This window comes from Pelodiscus sinensis, chromosome 5 (genome assembly GCF_052426305.1).
Source record: "Pelodiscus sinensis isolate ZL-2025 chromosome 5, ASM5242630v1, whole genome shotgun sequence".
Lineage (NCBI taxonomy): Eukaryota > Metazoa > Chordata > Testudines > Trionychidae > Pelodiscus > Pelodiscus sinensis.
In genome coordinates, this window is record NC_143056.1 from 12077368 (window position 1) to 12103424 (window position 26057).

Genomic DNA, 26057 nt, shown 5'->3' on the forward strand with positions numbered 1-26057 from the left:
CAGCAGGGTAGGGGTGTGTGTGCATGCACACCTAGTCATTAGGATTAACCAATAAACCCAGACTTATTGGTTAATTATTTAAATGACAATACACTGATATCCCTAGTGCAAAGCCTCTTTATTAACAGAATTAGCTTGGAGACATTGGATATTCATAAATCTCTTTCTGTGGAACTGTGAAAAATCAAATCTTGATTAAAATGTCATTTGCATAGCTTTAAATGTGTATGTTTGATTAAAGCACTCAAAATAATTTTTTTATTGCTCTGATAAGCATTCCTATAGAAATGACAATTTGCCAACAGTGCAGGTTTTGTTAAATGAATGTTTTATTAAAATCTTGCAAGATAAGAAAGTCACACTAAATAAAAAAGGAATCTTTATTAATCTGTATTTAATTTAAAAAAAATAACTTGCATATACTGACTGTTTGCTATTTTCATTTCACTTGGTTTGGGAGAATGCTACAGGGAGTATAGCATTTTCTCTTTATTTAACATTCAAGATTTTTAAAAATCTCCCATTTTCAAAACTAAAATGTGGACTGATGCTATGACAGTCACATTAAAATAAAAATTGGCTGTCTAAATGCTATAATATTCTGAAGGCTAAATAGTGGCAACAGATACGAGTTTAATGAACTACACGTTTCTGCTTATTAATTAAAGGTAAAGGATGCACTGCATGAGCAGTTCCCTGTATTTTAAGTATGTATAACTGTAAATCTCAAAATTTGACCCAAATCAGCCAATTGGAACTAGCTTGGGAAGCTGCTGTTCGTTACTATGGTACTAGCAGTAGGTGGTGTGGCATTCATGTTGGTTCAATGTTTGATACTGAACTATTGGAAAATTCTGTTTCTGATGCCAAATTAATTAGAGCCTTAACTGGAAAACTCCATTACTTAACACGGATGCCTTACAACTGCACAGGTTGTCACACTCTGGGGATTAACAATGAAATGGGAGCAGTGAAATGGAAAGCTTAGCAACCAAGGCCTTGCATTCAGTCAGTTGAGGTCAGGGTATAAACGGTGACTGAGCCTGGCAAGGAAGGAAAAGGAGACTTTACTTTCAAGCCAGGCATTTAATTAACTGCTTTAATTGTCCTTGAGGGAAAAGATTAATTAGCAAACCAGGGTAAACAGGACTCCAGCCCAGCTTGCTGTGGGAGTCACTTGAATTGTTGCTATTTACAAAGCTTTCCATCATCAAAGTAAATATTTTTGAACTTGAATGAATCTCATAAATGAAGCAACTTGGAGTCACTTGTTAAAACAAGCTGCAGTGTGTTGAGATGAGAGCACTGTTTTGACAGCCCTCTGTGCTTTCTTCTCTTTTTGAAAGGTGGTCTGTACATCTGCAGTGTGGAGGACTGCCTAATTCTATCCAATAAAGCAATTACCATACAGGGTTAATTGTGTCAGGTGAAGGATAGAAAGGGATGGATTAAATAGCCAGATAACATCGGCCTCCTTTAGGCTTCATTTCTGAAGATTGCGTGTGGCTGTTCTCACTGAGACTTGGTTAACTAAGTAATTAAATCCAGCGAAGGTACCAGGCCACAATCCTAGCTGGGGTAAACTGGAATCACGGGAGCTAGGATGGCTACTGTTACATCCCGAAAATACAGGACTTTTAGAATGGTGTGACTTCAGCCTTGCCACCATGACCTTGTGCACATGGTGCTTGTGAGGTCTCCTCACAAGGAAGACGCCATTTTGAAGTGTGCACCGCTCCGCCGCCTGCTGGCCTGACATCCATGAGAGCTCATACTGGTAGGGGCAGAGCAAGGCACTTTGCAAAATGGCATCCTCCCTATGTCCACGGCGATACCAGACACACAGGCCTGGCCAAATCAACCAGGCAAATGGACTGTCTGAGGTGACAGCTGCCCCAGGTTCTGCCCCTCTATTTTCCTCCACTGACTTGTCCTCAGGTGGGGTGGCCGTCCTTTTGTATACGTTATGGATTTGAAATCATGGGGACAAACTAATGATGGTTTTGCTTCAAGCCCCGTCTCTGAACCAGTGTCCTATTTCAGAAAGGAGCGAACTTAGTTTGAAACTGAAACCCAGCTTGTGATTTCTTAGTAATACAGATTGTGGTTGGCTAGTGCAGCGGTTCCCAACCACTGGTCTGCGGACCAGCGGCAGGCCAAAACCTCCGCCTGCCGGACCCTGGCACGCTACCAGGCCACGCCCCTGGCTGCTAATGAGCCCCATCCACTGGGTTTCCCACACAATAGCAGGGTGAGTGGCCCGGCAAGCAACAGGGTGTGCTGCGGCTGGAGCCCCGTGGCCCCGATTCCAGCTCCGGTGGCTGCTAAACGGCCTGGCCGGCAGGCCCTTGTGATGGGCGGCAGCCAGGCTCCATATGGCACTTGGCCCCAGCTGAATGTCGTGGCACTCAGCTGGGGCCAAGTGCCATATGGAGCCTTGCTGCAGCAGCGCTGAACTAGGGCTGGCTCAGCTGGCAGTTGGGAGGCAACAGCAGGGCTGGGGTGGGGGGGGGGGAGGGCAGGCACAGGGGCTCTGGGGGCAGGGCTAGTGCTGGGGGGCTCTGCTGGTGGGGGCTTTAAGAGGCAGGGGGCACCCTGGAGACAGTGCTGGGGGAACCGGCTTTTAAGCCAGCTCCTCCCTTCTCCGTCTCCTGTCGCCCCCTGGGGCAGGGCATAGCGCCACAGAGAGCCCAGGATGAGCGGAGACTGCTCGAGTCCCTGCCCGCCCCGTGCTCCCTGCAGCACTTCTGCTTTTGACATGTACAACAGCCCTGCGGGACTCTTGTACATGTCAAAAGCAGAAGTGCCCACTGTGGGAACCAGAACGAGCAAGGACTGAATTAGTTCCCACTCATGCCATTCCTTGCTGTGCCTCTCCTTCCCCTGCTACCTACAGAGACGGTGCTGGGAGGAACCAGCTTTACTGATTCCCTCTTGCACCAGCTCCTGCTCTTCAAACCCCACCTCCCCCTGCTGCCTCTCCGATAGAGGTAGCAAGGGGGGGAAGTGACTAATCGAATCGACTAGTCACTTACATCCCTCCTGGGGGCTTTGGGCATGGGGCCAGTAGTGAGGGAGCTGGGGGGGCAGGGCTGGCACTGGGGACAGGGATAATGTTGGGGACTGGAGGCTGGCACAGGGGAGACCTGGGAGGTTTGGGTGTAGTGGGGCTCTAGAAACAGGAAGCTGGCTCTTGAGACATTTGGGGCAGGGGGACTGGCAAGAGGCTGGCACTGGGGTGGGGGGGGGGTTGGATGCAGGGGACTCTGGGGTCGGTGGTTGGTGCTGGGGGTGGGTAGTGGAGGGGTGAAGGGCTATAGGGCTTAGAGCTGACTCTGGGGGCTCTGGGACCCAGGGCTTTTTATATTGCAGACCGGTAAACCCATTCACAAACTTTCGGCAGACAGGTAACATTAGAATATTAGAATATTCATTATTTGCATAATGAATATGCAGATATGCACATCAAATGTTACTGGTCCATCAAAAGTTTGTGACTGGGTTTGTTGGTCCCCGTATAAGGTTAGGAACCACTGGGCTAGTGTAACTTTTTGCTAGCCAAATACCTTTGTGAGACTGCCCTTTGTGTTTGGTTGATCATGCATCTAATCAACAAAGTTATCCTAGATCAGGGGAGTCCAAACTTTTTTCAAAGAGGGCCAGATTTGATGAAGTGAACATGCGTGAGGGCCGACCATTTTGCCTGACATTCTTTGAACCATTAAAATTAAATGCAAATTAACTATTTTATGCAAAGTTTATTGCAAACGGCATACTTTTCATTTCGTCACATGGATCACAAATCTAAACAGGTGTTAAATCACTCTGCCTTTCATATCTGAAGGCCAGATGAAAAAAAAATCCAGGAAGCTGAAATATATGTCAGGAACATTGTAAAGTACATTACATATTATTGGTAATAAAGGTTGTCTGTCAACTTTTAAGTTAAAAAAATATGAACAGGAACATAACACCAAGTATACATGTTGTGTCCAAATATATTTATAACTGATTTAGACCAACTGACATTAACTGAGATTTTACAATGTATTCATCTCAATACATATGGATTCGTTGGGGGCCTTAAAAGATAGATATTGCCAAATTACCTGTGGGGCCTTATTAAACCGGAACAGGGGCCACAATTGGCCCGCGGGCCGGACTTTGGACATGCCTGTCCTAGATGCTCTTGAAAGACCATGTACTTACAGTAATATTCATTGACCTGTTTTGCTGCGTTTTTACTTGGAATGTGGTATTAGTATCTCACGGGTTTTTCAGTGACTCCCCTTTTCCTACCTTCTGGAGTAGCTCCAACAAAATTTACTCTTGTGCTAGAGAGGTTCAGCTGCTTTCCAGTTCTTCCTATTATTACCATTGAAGCCAGGGACTTTCCATGTTCTCTGCACCCTTATTTCTGCAGGGTAAATGTCTAGTATAAACACCCCTAGTCTAGGGGTTTATACGTAGGCAGGTTTGGGAAATTTTTTTGAGCATCTTGTCTGCTAGCTTTCATATTATCAGGGCCCTTGCTGGTATCAAGTTTTGCTACTAATCCCTCCTTGAATGTTAACTGTGGTCCTGAAAAGGCTGTCTCTTACCCTTTGAGCTCCATTACAATACATGCTTGTTCTCACAATAGCCTCTTCAACAGCTGCTTCCAAATAAAAAAAAAGGGGGGGAAAGAGGGATTTAAATGGAATGGCCCCTTGACAGGATTTTCATTGCAGAAGAGTTCTTGAGTGCAAAAATCTTTCCAAGGCTCCTCTGAAGCTGCTTTTTCAGCACATTAGGGGAGAGCTCACCAGCACCTGCACACAGTGCCCTTCCTGGAGAGCAGTTTGCTTGTTTTTAAAATTAATATCTTGACTCCTCCCAGATTCTTGTAGCAAATCTAGCAGTGGAGTGAAGCTGTCCATGCATGTTTAATGCATCTCTTAAAAGAGTTGTGACTCGATCCTGAAAAATTATTTGTGTTGTGGTAGTAGATTCAGAGTGGCTATTACTTTTTTGTAATAAGAGAAAAACCAAACTTTTGTAAGAAAGATGCAATGGCAAGATTTCTAATATTGGGTTGGTTAACACTTTAGCACGTTTAAAAATTAGGATGGTTCCATGGTTATAGGCTTGTCATTATTGCTGAGATATGAAACAGGTGTCTGCATAGTGTGGATGGAGTTCAAGAAAGAAAAGATGATGTGCACTGAGTTGCTGAGATCACACATTGAGCTCATAGGCAATTCACCTTGCTTTTTAAAGAAGAAATTGTGGCCTCCTGGAAATTCTATAATTCTCCATCTGGCTGACTATAAAACCTTTGTCTGCACACAATAAGAGTAGTGCTCTTCATGCCCCGGACTCTTGATTCAGGAATGTCTTCTACAGTTTCATAATACCTTGGCATAACTAATGCTGAAGGGCCCTGTAGATATATGGCAAGGAGAAACTTTTCCATATCTTCATAGACTTTAAGGCCAGAAAGTAGTATTAGAATTGTTGTCTGATCTGTATAGTACAAACGAAAGGGCCTTGCCCTGTAATTTCTGCATCAAGCCTTTCTGATTTAGCAGCAAGCATACTGCGAGTCCTCTTCCCACAGTTGATAGCAGATGTTGAAGACTTGCAGGTCAGAGTTGCATTGGGAGAAAATTCAGTGATGTGTAATGTGAGTCTCTGTTCTATGTGTAACATGTTTTGTTCACATACACACTCCTGGAACAGAGATGCAGCAAACAGCATGAAGGCAATCCCTTCTTCGTAGAATTTCAGCCTTGTACCAGTGCCCAGTTCCCAGGGAGCAACACTTTCTCAAGAATTTACCTTAATTAAAGAATTAAGGCAGAAGACAACTGCCCTGGCTGGCTGCCATAGCTCCCTCAAAGAAGTGCATCAGAACAACAAAGCATGGTCTGCAAGACTAGAAACTTGTTCATATACCAAGAAGAAAACTTGAGGTTCTAACAAGTCACCTGGCGACTCCTCTCCTTTTCAATAGCCAATGCAGCATAAATTACTCTTCTTGCCTCAGCATTTTAGCAGTAAAGTTTCTGTGCCTGGATTCCATGTATTAGAAAGAGAACTGCTGATTTTTCCAGTACCGGGTATGGTGTCATGAAATAGGTTAACCCTTTCATCCTTGAATATGAGCCTGTGACTATTTAGTGGGATGGTGTATTGACAGATCTGAGTTCTTTTAATACCTCTATGTATTTTTAATGGTGACCTTCATAGTGCTGCTAAAAGCTTATTTGCCCTTAAATTTAGTGAAATGTGTTCTTACAAGGCAACAGGCCGAGGGATGTACTATTACATTTTTGATGAACGCTATAGAAATTTATAACAAATATAAAAAGTTGTAAACTCCTTTGATAAAAGAGCTTTTATGGTGCTAGCAGATGGCGCTTCCAGGGATTTAACTGACAACCAGGACAAAATTAGTATACAAATTTGACCATTTTCTAATTTCATCTAGAAGACATTAGTGAAACTGAGTTTGGAATTCATTTATATTTAATCAAAGTATAGGCTTGTAAAATGAGTTTCAGTTCATGAGGCATAGGAGACTTTGAATTCAGACAAAATCCCAGGATCTATATAGGGTTTTGTTTATAATCTTCCGAAATTGTAGGGCTGTGAGATTGAAATATTCTCAGAACAGGTGTCTGGAAGAATAACCTCTAGGGATCTCAGGATAGGTCAGTATCTGTTAATTCAGCTGTTTCCTCTGCAGATAGTGGCAGTAATGGATTGTGGAAGGGAGGAATGAATACACATGTTAACAATATCTGTCTGGGAAAATATTTTGGTATAAATGCTAGAAGTGTAGTACAGCTGACATTCAGGTTTCAGCCTCAACCTGAACTCTGCCCCCTGTGTCTCTGCCCACCTTCCACGTGACATACAGGATGGAGACTTCCCCATCTGGCACACACAAATGAAGTCTGCCCTAATGAATATTTGTAGCTGAGTATAGGAAGCGCCTGCTCTAGGGATGCAGTGGTATACTGATGTGAGTCATCCTTCTAGCTCAGATGAGGTCAGTGTGGGAGATAGAGAAAACCCACTAAGTGTCGTAGGTATGAAGGTCAGACACTTGTCTTCAGAGGATTTGTATCATGTTGGAAACACCTCTATGATTGTCATGAGTTGTGCAGCTGGCTAGTGCCTATGCAATATGTAGGGGCCCAATGGGAACCAGTGATTTTGTGACTGACCTGAGGGTAGAGGAGTAAGGGGCTGATGGTACAGGTTGCCTGAAGTACAAGGAGACTCATGTCCATGCCAGCTAATTCTCCTCTCGTGTACATGTCTGTGGCTAGTATTTCCATGTCTGTGGCTAGTTTCTGTTGACTGCATAGTGTTAAAATAGTTATTGTGGCTCTTTCATCCCCACAGGTAGGGGGGTGTGAGATTTTTTTGGGGGGGGGGGAGCGGTGGAGAAATGCTGAAGCTGAGATCACAGATCTGAGAGGCATTCACAAGGATGGAATGAGTGTTTTTCTGGAGTAGGGGAGAGAGATGGTGAGGGTGCTAATTACTTAAAGCAATGGTTGTCAACCTATTTATCATCCTGGGCTGCATTTGTAGCTCTCTGATATGTGAGCCTCATCACACAAAATATATACTACCTCAATGACCCTGATACATCATGGGTTGCAGCTGCGTGCTGGCTGGACTGGAGGTAACTTCTTAATCAAAGCTAAGCTAGAGAGCTGGTGCCAGTCTACTGCAAGAGTGTACAGAACGTGTATCAGCTCTCCCCTAATTGCAAATCACTGCCATGCTTCACCTTGGTAAAAACAGCCCTAGGCACGAATCTTCTCTGCTATGCATGAAACCATTGCAGTTTTGAGAGTGGATCAAGAAAAGAGCAATTTTCAGACATTGAAAATTGGCTATTTCTTTCACGGTGTCAGCTCAAAAACAGCTCCTCCAGTTGCATGTGCTTTTAAAAAAATATATTCTCCTTTGCATTCCAGGCCAAAAGACATTTTTAGTCAAGAAATCTGCCAGGGGTTGGTGACAAACACCTATATCTAATGGAAACTGTCTTGCTTCCTTGACTAAGGGCTCTCAGTTGCAACTCCCTAATATCGGTGCAAATACTGTTATTGACTAGTGCAGGATTTTAAGTGCTCCAAGCTCCCAACCCTAAAGATAAATTAGCTATAAGATGCCACTTGGGCATGAATGGCTTTATTCTAATGCTTTTTCCAACCAAAGTTGGCTGTAATGCCTAAAATGACCCTGATTGTTGATTGGGCTCTCACCCCCATTGTTCTAGGCACCATCCTCACATAATGGGAAGACTGTCTCTGAACTGAAGGGCTTGCAGTTCAAGTCTGACAAGGATAGGTGGTTATGGCAGACAGACGACGGGAGGCAAAGATGACTTTGAGATTGGAAGATGTGCCATTAATTGCCAGACTCTTTTGCACGACTCTCTGAAATCTTAAATGTATGATTCCAATAGAAACCCCAGAGGAAGCTTCTAACATCTGCCACCATGGGAGGCTACACTTGAGTTAGTGCTGGTGGGGGAGAACTAGAATATTCATTTTCTTTCTTTTATAGAAAATCCCCAACATAAAGCCTGTTTGATTTTTATTTATATTGTCATAGCACCTGCAATGTGCTAGGTATTGTACATGTATAGGAAGACTGGCCCGTTCCTAAAGAATTTCCCCATTAAGCCTTAATGGAAGATGAAGCCAAAGGTTTTGGGGGAGAGTGAAGTCTGTGTACCTTTTTGGGTAGTTCATGACACTCTAACTTCATTGAACAGCTATAGTTACCAAATAACTACCAGATTTCAGCCTAGAATGTGTACGCCGTTGACCACTGAGTGCATAGACGTTCAAAGAATTTCTGATATTACAAAATAAGATTTGTACGGTGTTGGTGGGAGGGATTGTGGGGGAGGATATGTTTCTGGGTGGCACCCATTTCTATTGATCCATGGTGTAGTTAGCAGCATAAGAATATAAGAATGGCCATACTGAATCAGACCAAAGGTCCATCCAGCCCAGTAAACTGTCTGCTGACAGTGGCCAATACCAGATGCCCCACACGGAGGGAACACGACAGGTAATCCTCACATGCTCCCTCTCCTATCACCCATTTCCAGACAGACAGAGGCTAGGGACACCATTCCTACCTATCCAGACTAATAGCCATTGATGGACCTAAGCTCCGTGAATCTATCTAGCTCTTTTTTGAACCCTGTTAGTCCTAGTCTTCACCACATCCTCTGGCAAGGAATTGCACAGGTTGATTGTGTGTTGCATGAAGAAACACTTCCTTTTGTTTGTTTTAAACCTGCTGCCTATTAATGTCATTTGGTGACCCCTAGTTATTTTATTATGGGAATAAGTAAATAACTTTTCCTTATTCACTTTTTCCACACCAGTCATAATTTAATCACCTCTATCTCACCCCCCTCCCCCCAGTCTCCTCTCTAAGCTGAAAAGTCCAAGTCTCTTTAATTTCTCTTCATATGGGACCCGTACCAAACCCCTCATAATTTTGTTGCCCTTTTCTGAACCTTTTCCAATGCTAATAATCTTTTTTGCAATGAGGTGATCACATTTATATGCAGTATTCAAAATGTGGGTGTACCATGGTTTTATAAAGGGCAATAAGATATTATCTGTCTTATTCTCTATCCCTTTTCAGTGATTCCTAACATTCTGTTTGCTTTTTTGACTGCCACTGCACGCTGAGTAGATGTCTTCAGAGAACTATTCACAATAATTCCAAGATCACTCTTGAGTAGTAGTAACTAAATTAGTTTCCATCATATTTTATGTATGGTTGGGGTTATTTTTTCCAATGTGCATTAGAGCCGATCCCTAAGTTGCGAATGGTCGACTTACAACCGTTCACAGTTATTACCAAAGCTATTGTAAATGGCGGACCCCGAGTTACGAACAGGATCCGCGCTTACGAACAGCGTGGTCGCGTGTAACTCTATGGGGTCCGACTTATGAATGAACCGAGTTACGACCAATTGCTTGGTCTGTAACTGGTTCGTAAGTCGGGAAGAGGCTGTACTTCACTTTTATCAACATTACATTTCATTTGCCATTTTGTTGTCCGATCACTTAATTTGGTGAGATTTTTATGAAGCTCTTCACAGTCTGCTTTGGTCTTAACTATCTTGAGTAGTTTAGTACCATCTGCAATTTTGCCACTTCACTGTTTACCCCTTTCCTCTAGATCATTTATAAGTTGAATAAGATTGGTCCCAGGACAGACCCTTGGAGGATCCCACTAGTTACCTTTCTCCACTCTGAAAACTTACCATTTATTCCTACCCTTTGTTTCCTGCCTTTTAACCAGTTCCCAGTCCATGAAAGGACCTTCCCTCTTATCCTATGATAACTTGCTTTACTTAAGAGCCTTGGTGAAGGACCCTGTCAAAAGCTTTCTGGAAATCTCAGTATACCATATTCACTGGATCTCCCTTGTCCACAATCTTGCAAACATTTATGACAATCTTGGAAGTTGCCCATACAGGCAGAATGCTTCCCAATCAGAATAGGCAGGTGAGGTCACTGGTTCAGTGACTGAGAGAAATGTTAAATAGTTTACCTCAGCTTTTGATAGTGAAACTTCATAGGATTCAATGAAGCCATGTGCACTGAGGAAGAGTTTAAACATGGGCAGAGGAACACATTGTGTGACTGCATTTATGGAAAATAAGCTTCCCCTCATACACACTTAAACAAAATGAGCAGTCGTCTGTCTCTCTTCCCGTGTATTTGGGAGCAGGGAACTAGAAGAGCAACACTGGCTGGACACTTAATGCCAAGACCAGCATCTGTCTTCTCAAGTTTGGACCCAATGCCAAAGCATGTTGCTGTAAGTGCAAAGGAATTTAGCATTTGTTACAAACCAGTAAATGAAAGCGCTAACTCTGTATCCCTCATAATTCCATGTCTGAAATCCATGTTGGGGCACCTAATTAGTTGGCCATGTTTTCAAATATACGGGGCGTGTCATTTGTCATTTTGTCCAGCCCCAAGGATTGACATGGGCACCTCCCAATCTAAAAGCAGGAATTTCTACAACTTGAGCTCAAGAGCTACGTTCCGTAGCTGGCTTGCAACAAGCTCTCATCCTGTGGCTTAGATGCAGTGCATGTGTTCGTGTTGGTTACAACATGCACTTACCATGGGGTTACTAGACGGTTGCTGTCTTTCTAATGGTTGGTAAATGAATCTCCAAAACCTTGCCCCTGCTCTACCTCTTTCTTCTAAGATCCTCCCCACAGCACACATACCCTTCCTTCCATCTTAGGGTTGCCTGAGATAAATAAAATAAATTAGACATCAGGAAGTGTCTGAGTAAAAACACCAAATGGGTGGTAACCTGAGACCACGAGGAGCACTGATGGCTCCTACTTGATTCAGCAGGAGTTGCTGGGTATTGATTGCTTCTGAAAAGTCAGGCCACTTAAGTATGTAGCCTCCTAAAAATAAATTTAATAATTTGAGATTATGCTCCTACTTTGCCCAGGCTGAGTGGGTTCTGATTGGGTTCTTTTTCTGTGTTTCCACTACTAACTGTTCTGTACATAGTTAATATTAGGTACATCTCTGGCACCCATTACCATAGTGTCTGAGCACTAGGCATGTCAATATGTGGTCGACTACACGGTTAACCGATAAGCCTGGGCTTATTAGTTAATCCTATCAACAAAATGTACTCCCCCATCCCTGTTGCTGCCTCTGCTGCAGAGTGGCCTCCCCACCCCCTGCTGCCTCCCACAGAGGCAGCCAAGGGTGGGGTGGGAAGGCAGGAACTGATGCTTGAGGGAATTGGCTTAAAAATGCTTCCTGCAAGCACTAGCTCCTCCCCCTCACGTATAAACGTGTAACTTCTAAAATTCAAGCAGTTACACATTCACACAAATACACCCCTCCTGAGCACCCACAAACGTCTATCCTCAACAATCCTGTGACGAGAGAAACTTTATTATATTCATTTCACTGATGAGGAATTGAGGTCCTGGGGAGCAAAGTGACTTGCCCAAGTTCCACAGGAATTTGCTGCAAAAGCGAAGTTGAACCAGGTTTTTCCCAAGTCCTAGCCTAGTGCCCTAATCTATTGGGCCATCCTTTTTTGAAGTAAGCTAGGCTAAGAGTTATACTACTGCTTCCCCCTGGTAGTGACCTCAGGTGGAGTTCAGAGCAGGGCAACTATCTGCTAGGATATATAATGCTCTCTTTCAAGGAAACACAGTTCTTTGGGAAATAATTTATTGGAGCTTGTCTATATTTGCATCTTTTCTTGTTTAAGTCAGAGATGCTTCATTTTGTAGGGGCATTAATATACCGCGTGAAACTAAGAAACGTCATTTGAATTCAAATCTGTTGTTTGTTACTTGTATGATTTGCTAGCACCTAAGAGACCTGGTTACAGACCACATTTCCACTGTGCTAGGTGCTCTGCAGGCAAAGAATAAGAGATGGCCTTTGCTCCAAAGAGCTTAAAAGAATGTGAAACGTTAACAAGTTCCTTTGAAGCAGCGTTGCTTGGTCTCTCAGTAACTTTCCCTTTTGCAGGTCATTTTTTTTAATTTCATCTGAGTATTTGTATCAAAATAGCTCCTTGCAGATTTTGTACTAAAGTGGTTTTGTCCCCCAGACGTGTGATGCTCCTCACTGATCACTGCTCCCCCTCTCCCCCATATTTGCTATCTTTCCCTTCCTCAAACCAATCATTAGTATTTTTCCTGACTCCTGGTCCGTCACCCTTTCTGTGGTTCCAACTGACTGCCAGCCACTTGCACTGATTCTCAGATGGCTGTCTGCAGGTGACTAGGGATGGAAAGTGTAATTTAAAATTTTGACTGTCACCGCTAAAAATCCTAGCAGTTACACAGTCACACATGCTGTGGGCTCTGTAGTATAAAGCTTATATATAACCAGTAAGCTGAAGCTTATCTGTTAACCGTTTATGCAGTTACACTTTTCCTACAGGTGACTCTCAGTATTCTGATGCCTTTGTTCCTCTCTGGCTCTTGATCTGTGTGCAGTCATAGCAACTAAAGCTGTTCCACAGAACATTTTTGGACAAAGGTCCTTTCTCATGTTGTCATTTTACACTTTAATCCTCTCTTCTCTCTGCTCCTCCTTGCTCAATGTAGTGGTGCATTTCTCCTGCATTGATGTGCTCCCCGGGACCCCATCGTTGGCCCATTCATGGCACGCCCTCCCACATACGTGTGATCTCTCTGGGTGGTGACATTCACTGGAACTCCTCAAGTCTAATCCCAGCCTTGATATTTGCCTTGAGGTCTTGGACAAGTCCCGGAGGGCAGAATTTTCAGAAATCTCCTCATTTTTGGTGTCAGCCTCTGGACTCAGTGCCTGATCTTCAGTGGTCTAGCTGAGTTTGGCTAGAGTTGCAAGTGCTCAGCACTAATGAAAATTAGGCTTGCAGGGTCCTGGACTGAGCACCCTGAAATTAGTCGGCTGCCTCTGTTTCTCAGTCTATACAATATGTCTATTCTTCCACCTCAATAGAGTGTGCTGAGGGTTAAAATTAGGAAAGCCCTCTTGGAAACGAATAATGCTTTGTTAATGCTGAGTGGTGACGGTGATGTCATCTGAGTATCCTGTAAGGAGAACGCGAAAGCGTCTATCTCTGGTGTGTAGTGACTGAGAATTCCCTCGAATAGCTGCTTGAGTGACGGTTTGTTTAATCTTAGAGAAAACAAATTCCCTTAATCTTCACCACTCACCAAAAGTCCATCTCTGTAATTAATTATATATTCTATCATTACAGTTCCCAAATCTCAACTTACTCCCTCTTCGGAATAAAACCAGACATGAATGCAGGAAGAAGGGAGACAGTCAAAAAAACAACCAGCCCTATTGCTTCAGAGTATACTTGCATACTATTACCTTGTGAAAAACCAGGTTTCCTTACAAGTCCATAGACATTGTTGTCCAATACGTGAGCAGTCTTGGCAAAGATGAGTATTGTGTCCCCCTGACAGCGATTCATTGGCAATAGAGAGAATTCTGTATGTTCCTCAGGATCTGGTGTAACAGAAAAAGGAAACCACTCTCATGGTGTTGGAATGATGTAGCTATTGCTTCCCCTATTCATGTAGGTTCAAGGAAAAATCTGAGACTTAAGAAAAGCCTGTATAATACAAACCTTAGATCCTGCAAACAATTAAGAAATGAACAACTTTACTCATATGAAAACAAATATCCCATGGCACAAAATATATAGTATCACGAACTTTCGTGGGTAAAGCCCACTGCTTCAGATGAGATGATCTTGAGTGGGTTTTTGCATAAATATATATACTTTAATTAGTCTCTAGGGTGCTACAGGACTACTTGTTTTTACAGTTACAGATTAACATGGCTACCCCTTCTGAAATTTTTAATCATATGAGTCATCTTATTGATTTGAGTGGGATTATTTATGTGGAAATTTGTTTTGGACCAAGGCGTAACTCCACCCTTACTTATCCAGGGCTGTGTAATAACCTTGTACTTCTCCGTGGATTTCTTGCCTTCGTGGCCGCATGTTTTCCAATGCTAACTACCTAATGGGTATGTGTTGTTGTATTGGGGGTGGAGCTTAGGAGCCCTTGTCAGATCCCATTGTGCTAGATGCTGTACAAACACGGAACAAAGACCGAATCCCTAACTCAAGGAGTTTGAAATGTAACCAGGTTCTTTTAGATTGGACATACTTGAATGATCTCAATAGGGAGGGAGATAAAGTGTAACAAGAGCTGAAGACTCCATATACCACTTTCTTTGAAGTCCTCAAATCCAAGCCTAGGTGCTTTCTAAAAAAGATGCTTTAGCTAAAAACCCAAGTGGTTGGGCCTGTGAAATTGAAATTCTTTGGCCTGTATTATACAGGCGATTGAGTAGCTCTGATCTACTCAAACTTTGGAAACCCTGGGGGCCACAATGATATTCCCAGCACATGCTGAGGGCCGCAACTTACCTGTGGTTGGATATACATGCAAATATATATATGCAAATAAACAATGCACAGACCCCATTTAAGTCGGTTCTTCTGATATTAATAAAATGCAACATTTACCCGATTTCCACCCATATGACAACACTTTTAATGAGCAATGACAATCTGGGAATTTAAGTACTCAAACGCATATCAACAGAAGACCATTATATTGACTTTTTGTTTTGGCTGCCACCCGTTAGCCATGTGTTGAGTCCCATGTAAACCCAAACCGTACCACGGGCCGCATGTGGCCCACGGGCCACGTGTTGAGTAGCCCTGAACTAATGGCCTTCTGAACTTGAAGTGCTATGTACCTAATTAGCATTGTGCCATATAATGTCTTGGTTTTACTTATGTTTAAAGTGTAACATTGGGAAATGTGTACTTTTGTAGTAAGTTCGGCTGAATTACTTGTTTTCAGTCTGACTTTGTCCCATCCCAGTCTCTTAGTAAATTCTGGGTAAAGGTCCACGTGGAACTTTGTAGCCCAGACTTTGTACTGTAGAAGCAATAGGTGTGCTGGAGAATGTATCAGGAGGCAGTTTTTTGACTTGCATTAATGACTATTCAGCAGCATTCCTAAGAAGGCTTGTACTCTTTGCTAGCGAATGTTCTTCTCTCCTGTTTTTAGCATTTCTTGTTAGTAACCACAATTTGCTGGGCTTGTAGCAATGTCTTGCAAATGATACATAAACACAGAAACTGCAGTTGTCTGGTATTTATGAATCACAATCACTCTAGACCTGGCGCCAACTCAAAAATACCTTGAACTGCCAGGCTGTCTTTTATATACCAAAATAGAAATAAATCTTTACCTCGTCTCGTCCTTATTCTTTCATTCTGACTTAAATCAATTGATGGTTTTATGTAAGCTGGGATCTTTTGAACACCAGGCATGTACTGATAAAGGAAAGCATTCAACCTTTTTTAGGTTGAAAGGATCACGTTTTTAGGTCCAAAGGATCACATCACATCAGTAGCGTTCAGTGTGAAAATCTGAAATGGAAGAGACTGAAAATTCCAATCAAATGCAACCCATGTCCTGCAGGGAAGGGAGTGGCAGAGAGGGAGGCCAGAATGAGGGCACCCAGGTTCAGCAATGAAAATTTAGGGGGGCTCATGACCCAGCGGGGGAAGCACATGACAATCCCATGGTGAAGGTACGGGACTTGCGTGAGAGGAGAGCATAGGGAAACAGGTTTCTCTTCCTAGTTGTGATGCTGATTCACTGCTGCTTTAGGCAAATTACTTCACTTCCCAGTGCTTTCTTTCCCTATCTGTAGTAGGGATTTGAAAACTGCCTAAATGGGTTAACCAGTTAAATGGTTTGTGTAACTAAATAACCACTGACTATGGGTGGGTGGGCTTCTAAGGCTGTGCCCGGGAGTCAGAAGGGTTGTCCTCTAGTACAGTGAACTGTTGGCAGCACGGACACAGTAAGTCTTAAACATGCTGCAGGAGGTCCACAAGAGTTTAAAAAAAGTGGTGTAGAAGGGGGCTAATGGGCACTAGAGTGACCTTTGCCTTGTCCTGGAGCAAGACCATAAGAGATAGAAAAGGAATGAGCAGATTGGAGTCAGTTCTGTTCCAGCGCAGCGAGCTACGAAAACAGTGGTGTTTTCCTCCACCTTTCATCTGCTGCAATTTCCCACTGGCAGTTTCTTGCTTCAGCTACAACTAGGCGGGGAGGGGGAGATTATGACCATAGAAGAACAAATTTATCACTTAATTAGCATAATCATCAGGGTTGCTAGAACTATAATTATCAAACAGGAACAAAATCTTCAGCATATCAACACTACTCTATTTTGCAAATGGTGTATGTGTTGGGTGGCTTTGATTCTGGGTCTCTTCTCGGTAGAACGTGATGCCCTTTGGCAAAGTGAGTACTTCAGCAGTTGCTATCCTCTCTTTCTGTAGGATTTAGTCGCTAGAGGGAAGGGACACGGAGGATTTTGGCCATGGCCCCAAGAAAAAGAAGTGGACGGGGGATTTCGTTCATCTTCTGCTGCTTCCGAAGCAACGACCACCCAGAGATCACCTACCGGCTTCGCAATGACAGCAACTTCGCCCTACAGACCATGGAGCCGGCATTGCCCATGCCCCCGGTGGAAGAGCTGGATGTCATGTTCAGTGAGCTTGTGGTGAGTGTTGCCTGTTTCCCATGGCAGTGGGTAGCTATTTTTGGGAGGGCACCACAGAAAAATATTGGACCTTGCCCTGTTCCGTTGATGTCTATGGCGAATCTCCACTGAGTTTAGTCAGTCAGGCCAAGTGTTTAATTGAGCTTTAAACCAAAAGAAATTTAAGGGCTTGCTGCTGTTGCTAACTCCACTGTCCATGTGCCTTAAGTTCCTATTGGGCATGCCGGTGACTTCCAGCCATGCATGGACAGTCATGATTGATATAGTGCTTCTGCAAAAGAGAATTATGCACCTCCCACGGAACATGTGGTGTTTCGAGGCTCTGGAGCTATCCATCTGCCTCTCCTGGAATAAAACCAGCTCTATCATCAGTCTTTTCCCCAGGCCCCTTTTTGTTCATAGTTCTCTCCTTTACAGTGTATTGGTTTGTTTAGGCCTGATAGCGTGCCTGGTTCAGGATGGTAGATAGGACTCTGGCCCTATAACGCCTGTGCTCTTTCAAACTCAGATGATGCCGTGTGCAAATTTAGTGTTTACAAAAGAATCTAACTGTGTCTAAGCCAGAAGGCCGTAAGCAGGTAGTATAGGCTGGCATGGTGGGTAACTTTCCATGCACAACGCTGCCAATTCAACAGTCAGTCCTCACCCCGCACTCCAGTCTTGGAATTTTCCCAAGGGCGAGCAGCCAACTGGTCTCATCCCTATCCATGTTTAAACCTATCTCCTTGTCAGTTGTGATTCCTGGAGTGGGAGAGCAGGCTGGGCTGCAGAACCACTGGTAACCTGAAAAGGGACTGGAATAGCACCATGGGAAGCAGCTAGGTCGATGGAGCTTATGCATCGTGGAGAGGTAGTGCTCTGGAAGTTGAAATGTAGGTAGCTGGCCCAACTGAGTCGTTTCCCATTGCTCCAGGGCTGCTGTTACGAGGCATGACTGGCCCAGGGAGGACTGAGAACACTAGCTTATCAGGGGAACAGATGGGTCCATCTCAGTGGGCATGTCCTCTATTCCGTTGCTAACACTGTGTTCCTGTTGGTCCAGCCACTGCAATTTCCCATCTCTGCAGCCTACGCGGGTGTGATAATCGCGCAAGAGGCATGTGGGTTCTTAAATGACAATTTTGGGCAGCAGGAGCCAAGGGAGCGAGCATGAGGAAGAGGGCACAATGGTGCTGTTTTGGTTTTTGTTCTGGTGCATATACCAGGTTGTGAGTTGACGGCACTCCACAGTATACTCAAAGCATCAATGATTCTTGTACCCTGCACATGCTGATTGGAAGGAGAAGGAAGGGAAGTGGAGGCAAACCCAAGTGGCAGCATTGCAGTTGGGCGAAATGTGGAATCTGTCTCACCAGAAATGCTGACCTTTCAGCTTTTGGTGACGAAAATGGAAATGTTGAAATTTTTCCTGGAACAGAATTTTGCCCCAGTTTTGGCATTGGTGAAAGCAAAATGGAGTTTTTAGTTTGCTGAACTGATTCAAAACTCAGCATTTTGGGTCATTTCAACATTAATGGATTTTCCCATTGTGCTTTGTTGCCTCAAGGTAGTTATATTTTGGGAACTTGATGCCTCCTTTTTTTCTCATATGGGCCAGGCTTCCTGGCTAAAATGCGTCTCCTGTCATGCAGCTTGCAGATGAGAAGTCTACATTGCACCATGAGACATGTAATTTTCCAGAAAATCTCCTCCTCCATAGTGGATAATGGAAACCTGAACTATAACTGCAATAAGGCAATACAATTTATTATTTTGTTGAACTGATTAGAAACATTTCAGGTTGGTTTAATACATCAAAATATCTTGGGTCAGTTCAACCTGACTCGGAACAAAATATTTCCATTTGATTTTCCTGACGGAAAATTTTCAGCAGAATCAAAGTTTTCCCATGGAGCATTTTGATTTTGTGGGAAAACAAATTTTTTCACTGGGAAGACTTTCAGTGGACAATTCCTGACCAGGTCTGTTTTATGTTTAGTTTGGCTGTGCTAGAGTATGCTGGGACCCAGCCTTAGTATAGCCATGCTACAGCTCCCTCTGGTTTTGCAGAAACCTCCCTGGAGATTTGGGGTTGAGGCTTATCAGAAGCCATTGAACACCAGGCTTGAGGTTCCTACAGAATCCCTGTTTATCCAGGAGGCCCAGAGCACTCCTTCCTGCCACTGAGAAGTATATGGTGGCTTCTTTTTGCAGGGAAGAACCTGGTGCCGCCTTGGTGTTTGGACCACTCTCACCATACATGATATTTAGGGAGGCCTGACTGGCCTTACATGATAGGGTGGTGTGGCTAAAAGTGATTGGAAAGAGGACGATGCACACACTCTGCTATGGAGCACCCATTCCCTGCTGTGAAGATTTTTTTTTTAATTTATTTTCCCCTAACTGGCTTGCAGAATTGGCCCAAAATTTGACCGCTTCTTCTGACAGGAGTCAGCTGTGACCCACCGTATGAGGGAAGACTCCTCCAGTTGGAGGAAATTCTATAACTGTGACCAATCGCAACACACACTTGTTCTTTCTGAAATTCAAAGAATCCATGGGGATTCACTGAAGCTCTCATTTTGGGCTTTTCCCCCTCTCCCTGTTAGAAATATTTGTGAGAAACTCTTGTGGGGCTTTCCCCAGTATTTGCAAGACTGCTCTGATTTCTCTAACATTTTGCAAACTCAATAATAGGCAAACGTTCACCAGGAAAAGTTTAAAAAAAAGTTGCTGCAACTCTTTTTGGTCAGATAGGGCTAGGAGTATCCACACATTCATGTTGCTCGCAGGAACCTGTCGGTGTTGAGTACTAGATTTCAGCATTAGTTAAATGATTTGGAAAATGTCCCACTGTTTCTGTGTAAGCCCACTGTGTAATATTTGGAGCAGCGACAGGAAAAACAGCTAGGGGTGTAGGGCTGATTTTTACGCTTGCTGAAGCCTGGTAGAGGGCTGAAAGGTGTCTTTTTAAAATCTTGGCAGGTCTGATGGTGTCACACAGTTTGCACTCGATGACTTGTAGCTGCTCTAGGAGCGCATCTTTCCTCTTTGTATGAAAGGCATTTTGAATCCACTTAATTACCTTGGTAAACAGGGATGAGGTGGCTTGAAATATGTGAAAGGAATCTTGAGGCTTCACACGTTGAAATTGGTGTTAGGACAGGCTTAGAATTGTAGGGTTTTTTATGTTGTACTTGTTTGTGGATTGGTGCACTATGGATCAGTGATGTGATAAGATTTGTTTTACGATAGCACCCAGTGACCCCATCTTTTGTACAGTTCAGCAAACATTAATGTAAGAGGCTAACTTCAGTTCAGAAGTACATGGCTAATGCTTTCGCTCAGGGGTAGGGAGCCTTTTTTGAGCCGGGAGCCGCTGAAGCCTGATAGAGGGCTTCAGAAAAATCAGTCGGGGGGGGGGGGGGGGGAAGAGAGATACACTCCCCACATTCCTCTTGCACACCAGAGCCTAGGGGAACCCAGGCCCATAGATTTTGTGTGCTCCAGTCCTATGGGATGTGGGGGCACCCTGGAGCACCAGCGCAGGCTCCCCAACATGGTTGTAATTGGGTTGATTACCCAATTAACTGATACGCAACAGCTTACCTGTTAATGCCATAGAGTAGACTAGATGCATTTTCTCTCCTTCCCCACCAGTAAATTTTTTAGCAGGCTGGTCAGCAGCTTAGCCCAATCCCAGCTTGCACTGAGTTCCAGGGCATACCCCACTGCAGCTCTGCATTTAAAGAGTATTAGGAGCCGAGCCAAACGGGCGGGCAGCCTGGCTCGTGCAGGGTCCAGGAGCTCAGACCCGCTTTGGACGGGACTGCTGCCACGCCATGCTGCTGTCAGCTGCAGGGCAACAGGCAGCTGGTTTTTTAAACTGGCTCACTCACAGACCAGCTCTTGCCTGGCACCCCGTGCTGCTGCCTCTCATACAGAGGCTGGGCTACGATTAAGTTGTTTAAACAAATGTGTTGCAATGGTAGGAAAAAAATTTTGTCTGAAAACTGTAGGTACTGGGGGTACTTACAGTGTGTAGTTTTCTTTCTTTTTTTTAAAAAAGGGGGGGTACTTAATTTAAAAAAAAAGTTGAGGAGCACTGAAAGTGAGAGCATAGCTGTGCTGGCACAGGCAGTGGGAGTGAATAGCTGCCCCACGTACATGCCTAGCGTCTCAGCTGGACTCATGCTCAGGGTAGCATGTCCCTCCTGCCATGTGTGCCGCTGGTGGCTGTGCTATACTATTAGTACACTAGATTGGTCAGAGTGATGGCAGGTATGTCTGTTTTCAGGGGAGTCGACAACTTTGGTGGGCCCCATGGCAAGGTATGGAGGGGGACAGCTCTGTGCCCCCAAAAGGGGGCGGGCCCTTGGACGGAAGGGGTGATTAGGGGTTTGGAACGGGTCCCATATGAGGAGAGGTTAAAGCGACTGGGACTTTTCAGTTTAGAAAAGAGGAGACTGAGGGGGGATATGATAGAGGTCTATAAAAGCATGAGTGGTGTGGAGAGGGCCAATAAAGAAAAGTTATTTATTAGTTCCCTAACTAGAAGAACTAGAGGACACCAAATGAAATTGATCATTGTCTTCGGTCCACCCTCTCTGGGGCACCTGGTGCTGGCCACTGTCGGCAGACAGGATACTGGGCTAGAAGGGCCTTTGGTCTGACCCAGTACGGCTGTTCTTATGTTCTTAACCAGGGCAGCCAGTTCTCAGCACTGTCCAGACCACTGGGCTGGCCCCCTTCTGCCCCAGCTTTCAGAGTACATGGAGTGGAGCTCTGGTGGAGATTAAAGGGCTGTGGCACTAGCTGCTGCTGCTGCGGTGGCTAGGAGCCCTGGGCCCTGAAGCAAATGCCCCTGTCGGTGAGCCTGTCTGCTTGAGCTTGGATTTATCCCTACAGTTCAGCCTGCCCACACTGAGGTTAAGTGACTTGCTCAAGACCACACAGGAAATCGGTGACATAGCTTTAACATAGATCTCCTGAATCCCAGTCCAGTGCCTCTGGCAGTACAGCATTTATCTTTTCTGGCTCTTTCTAGTCAAGTGTCTCTGCTTTCCATTGTCCTAGGCCATAGGACCTCATGATGAATTGCCTCTCCCTCCAAGCTCAAAAGGTTAAAATAGAAGTGGGATTTAAGCAATATGTAGCTTGAATATTTTAATCTTGAGACTTGGCAGTACCACCCAGGAGCCCTGATGGTGAAATCAGGCCAGTATTTTATTGCTGAGTGAGTCACACAGCAAGCACCAGTAGTTGCAAGTACAGCTAAACTCAGTGCTGCAAATCCCATTTAATTTCCTGTCTAGAATGGCAAGTCAATTTCTTTGGGTCGGTCCTGGAAAACTTATCTGGGTTGGGCATTTAGGATGTGACTGTTCACCTGCAAACCTGTCACATTCTTAAACATGTGCACCATCAGCGATTGTTCCAGCGCAGACTGAAGTCTAGTGATTGTGCACTGAATGAGTGATGGCGGTGTCAGGTGCAGGGGACATTTGCCTACCCTGAATTTGGGCTTGCCAAAGGCTTATCTTCTGCTGCCTGTAGCATTTGGTGATCTTGGGTGCAAATGCAGCCGATTTTTAGCTGGCAGGCTCAGACTTTCGCAGTAATGTTGCCTTTATTTTAGTAATATCCAGAACTGTGTGTGTACAGACACTTCTCTGGAGGAACAGCATCAAAACAGGGAGCAAGATTAGCTTAATACTCAAGCCAGTGTCTAAACTTCTGCTCTTAAGTGATCCTGACAGGAAGAAGATAGTTCCCACTGGCTACAAAGGGAAATCTAGCAGACAATGGCCCTCCTTAGCTTAAAGAACACAGAAAGATGTTAATTTCCCCCCTTCTTCCTTCCACACGTCGTCAGTGACTTTGCAGCTGGGAATTACGGGAATCTGGCCCCAGTGGGCACTAGACCCTATCTGAAAGAGTTCATTGTCTCTTGTTTGGTGACCCAGAACCACCTGAGGAGCAGCAGCTGTGAGGAAGGAGGCCTCCATAAAAGCCAAGTGTCCCACTGTGATGTAGTTGCCGTGTGCTTCACGGTTCCCTGGGAACAGTTCAGGTTGCTGGGACAACCTGCAGGCTTTCCATGAACACAGAGCCGGGTGATACCACCAGCTTTGACTGTCAACTTCCCCTGAAAATTTCTTTCATACCCTAACCAAAGTAGCCCATGTGTGTCCTGTGAGCTCTAGATGGGAAGAGCATGGCCTTAATCATGGGGTATAGCCCCAGTAACCAACATTGGTTTGTTTTATACTTTTGTCCCTTCTTCAGACACCAAAATCCCACTTCTGATACCAGCATTGCCCCTCTGCCAAGTGGTAGCAGAATTCTGGGGCCTTCCACATTGGCTTCCCACTGGAGGAGAACCAGGGATGTGGATTCTTGGTATATTCACACTGAAAGTTTGTTTATTTCCATGTCTACGCTAGACCTGGAATAGAGGCCGTCACAAACAGCATGTAGGCATCTCTGCCCATGCACCAATGTATGGCTTCCAGGAGGCCTGTCTTTCTTGAATTACCTCCCAAATATAGTAACTAAAGCAAAAAGCAAGTTCTTTGCTATCTTCCGCAGCTTCTTCTAAGTCTATTGAATATCCAAGCTAATATTTCTTCAGTGACTAGACTCTTGTTTGTACAGTACTAAGCAAAAGAATTTTCAAGTCTGTGTGACAGCACTGTCTGGTTACTCCCATTGTAACAATACTTCGCATTTCATGCCAACAATTAGTCTTTCCGTGAGCTCGGTGAATGATTGAATTACAGCTACTTAGTATCTGCTGTTACATAAAATGAGGAGTGTGTGCTGTTGCACAGCCTCTCCCGCCGTAAGGTAAGATTCATGTACACTTCACAGGTGGCTAAAGGGAAGCACAGAGAAGTTAAATGCATTGTCCAAGGAAGGTCAGATTGATTCTGTGGCAATAGAATGGAACCCAGGAGACCTGACTCCCAATCATTAAATCAGATCTCCAACATATTTCCTGGCACAGAGGCATTTTATTGTGGCATGTGCTGAAGGCAGTGATGAGGAGGCAGAGGATAATTAACTGTCAATTTAATTACTGAATTTAGTTATGGATGAAGATACTTTCCCAAAACATGACAGAAATCACTTATGTTTGGCTTCTAGCTGCTACAACATGCAGTCCTTCCTGCACAAAGTGGGTTCATAAAATTGTAAGAGGCTAGAGTCAGACTGGGTAGGAGGAGTGGATGTCAGAGATGTTAGGTTCCTGTCCCTCATTCAAAATCGGATGATATTCTCTGAGCTACTGCTAAATGTGAGCTGTTAGTTTGCCTGAAGAACAACTTTATTTTTATTCCTTTCTTTTGGGCTTGCACCTCAAAGGCTTAGCCAAGGCAGGGTCCAGTTGTGGTAGGTGTTAGCAAGAGACCACCTCTATCCTAAAGGGCTTACAGTCAGGAAATCTTGCATGTCTTGGCACTGTTCTTTGGATGTCACTTTCCTCAGAGCCGCTGGAAGGAATGATAGGTTGACGAAGGAGCCCAGCTGAGAGACATCAGCACGTTACACTGTTACCAGCACAGGTTACTAAGCTCCAAGTTTGCACACATTTAACCCTCCCCCTTTGGGTGTAGCTGGATTAACTTTTACAACCAAGGAGAAGGCTCCTTCATCCTCTGTCTTCTCACTTTTGTAAGTGGAGTCAGATGTATCTCCTGCAGAATTGGTTACAAGCATCAGTGTCGTCCCATAAATAAAATACCATGCAAGATAACTGACTCATTTAACCACCTGAATCTTTAAACAAGCTGGTGATCTAGGATTGCTTTGTTTCCCTATGGGTTACCTCAAGCCTGGAGCAGGCTGTGTGAAACCACTCCTGTTCTGGTCAGCATCTTCTCCATTGTTGTAGTTAGTGTTCAACAAGGTATGTGGGTCCAGAGCCTTGCAAAGCTATGCAGTACTACCTTTGAAGATCCGGGCCTCTGCTCGCATGTCCAGCGAGCTCATATTTCTGAAGGGGGTGTAGAGAGGTTGCAAACACAGAGCCTGTAGCTTCTGATGTGTAAGGCATCTCACTCCCCCACCTATGCTAAAGGGGTGTGGGGGAGAAGAAACTAGCTTGCTTACAAGAGCAGCTGATTCATCACAGTTGCACCTTGAGAAATGGCCCAGTACCTCACTCCCTGCCAGGCCCTACATCAAGCTGACTCCTCTTTCCAACTGATGAAATCCAAACACTCAGAGGGATTTTCCAAGGTTCTTCGGTGACTCAGGAGGACGAGTCACATTCGAAGGGTGATGAGATGCATGCTTCTAAATCACCTGGATTCTTTTGAAATGCTCACCCACCACTCCCCATGGGGCCAGCCAGTGTCACTCCTTGATCAACCAGGAATTCATCCAGTGCAGTGGTTTTTCTTTCTCCCACATGTCTGCATTCCAAAAGCCGTAGAGCACTGGGCAGGGAACCTTTTGACAGCATCTCTAGCTCCAGGCAGCCTGGGTGGAACAGACCTTTTATATGCAAAAACTGTTTGATATGCCAAGTTATTTGTGACTGTATTAACCAAAAATGTACTGGTGGGGAAGAAAAGGTCTCAAGTGGCAAGTTCATAGCTTCCCCCTTTAACTCCCAAGTCGTTATCTTCACTCCATTCAGATGCATGGAGCAATTGGAATGAGAGGGTTTTTTTAATAATAAAAAGCTATTCTAATACATATGCATTTGTTTTGATACATTTATAGCATTTATATGAAGAAAGTTTAAAAAGACTTGGACTTTTCAGCTTAGAAAAGAGGAGACTAAGGAGGGATATGATAGAAGTCTTTAAAATCAGGAGTGGTATGGAAAAATTGAATAAGGAAAAGGTCCATCAAGGGCTATTAGCCGGGATAGGTAGAAATGGTGTCACTAGCCTCTATTTCTCTAGAGGTGGGTCA

At 44.3% G+C, this 26057-nt stretch overlaps 1 protein-coding gene across 2 annotated transcripts in view; it reads left to right on the forward strand.

Annotated features, from left to right (window-relative positions):
* Positions 1-26057, forward strand: part of DAAM1 (dishevelled associated activator of morphogenesis 1) — a 196050-nt gene that overhangs the window by 55487 nt on the left and 114506 nt on the right. For both annotated transcript variants that reach the window (XM_075926322.2, XM_075926324.2), the window contains exon 2: positions 16927-17150. In XM_075926322.2, the coding sequence (XP_075782437.2) occupies positions 16968-17150 (183 nt within the window). In that variant the 5' untranslated portion in view covers positions 16927-16967. The remainder of the gene's footprint in view (positions 1-16926; positions 17151-26057) is intronic.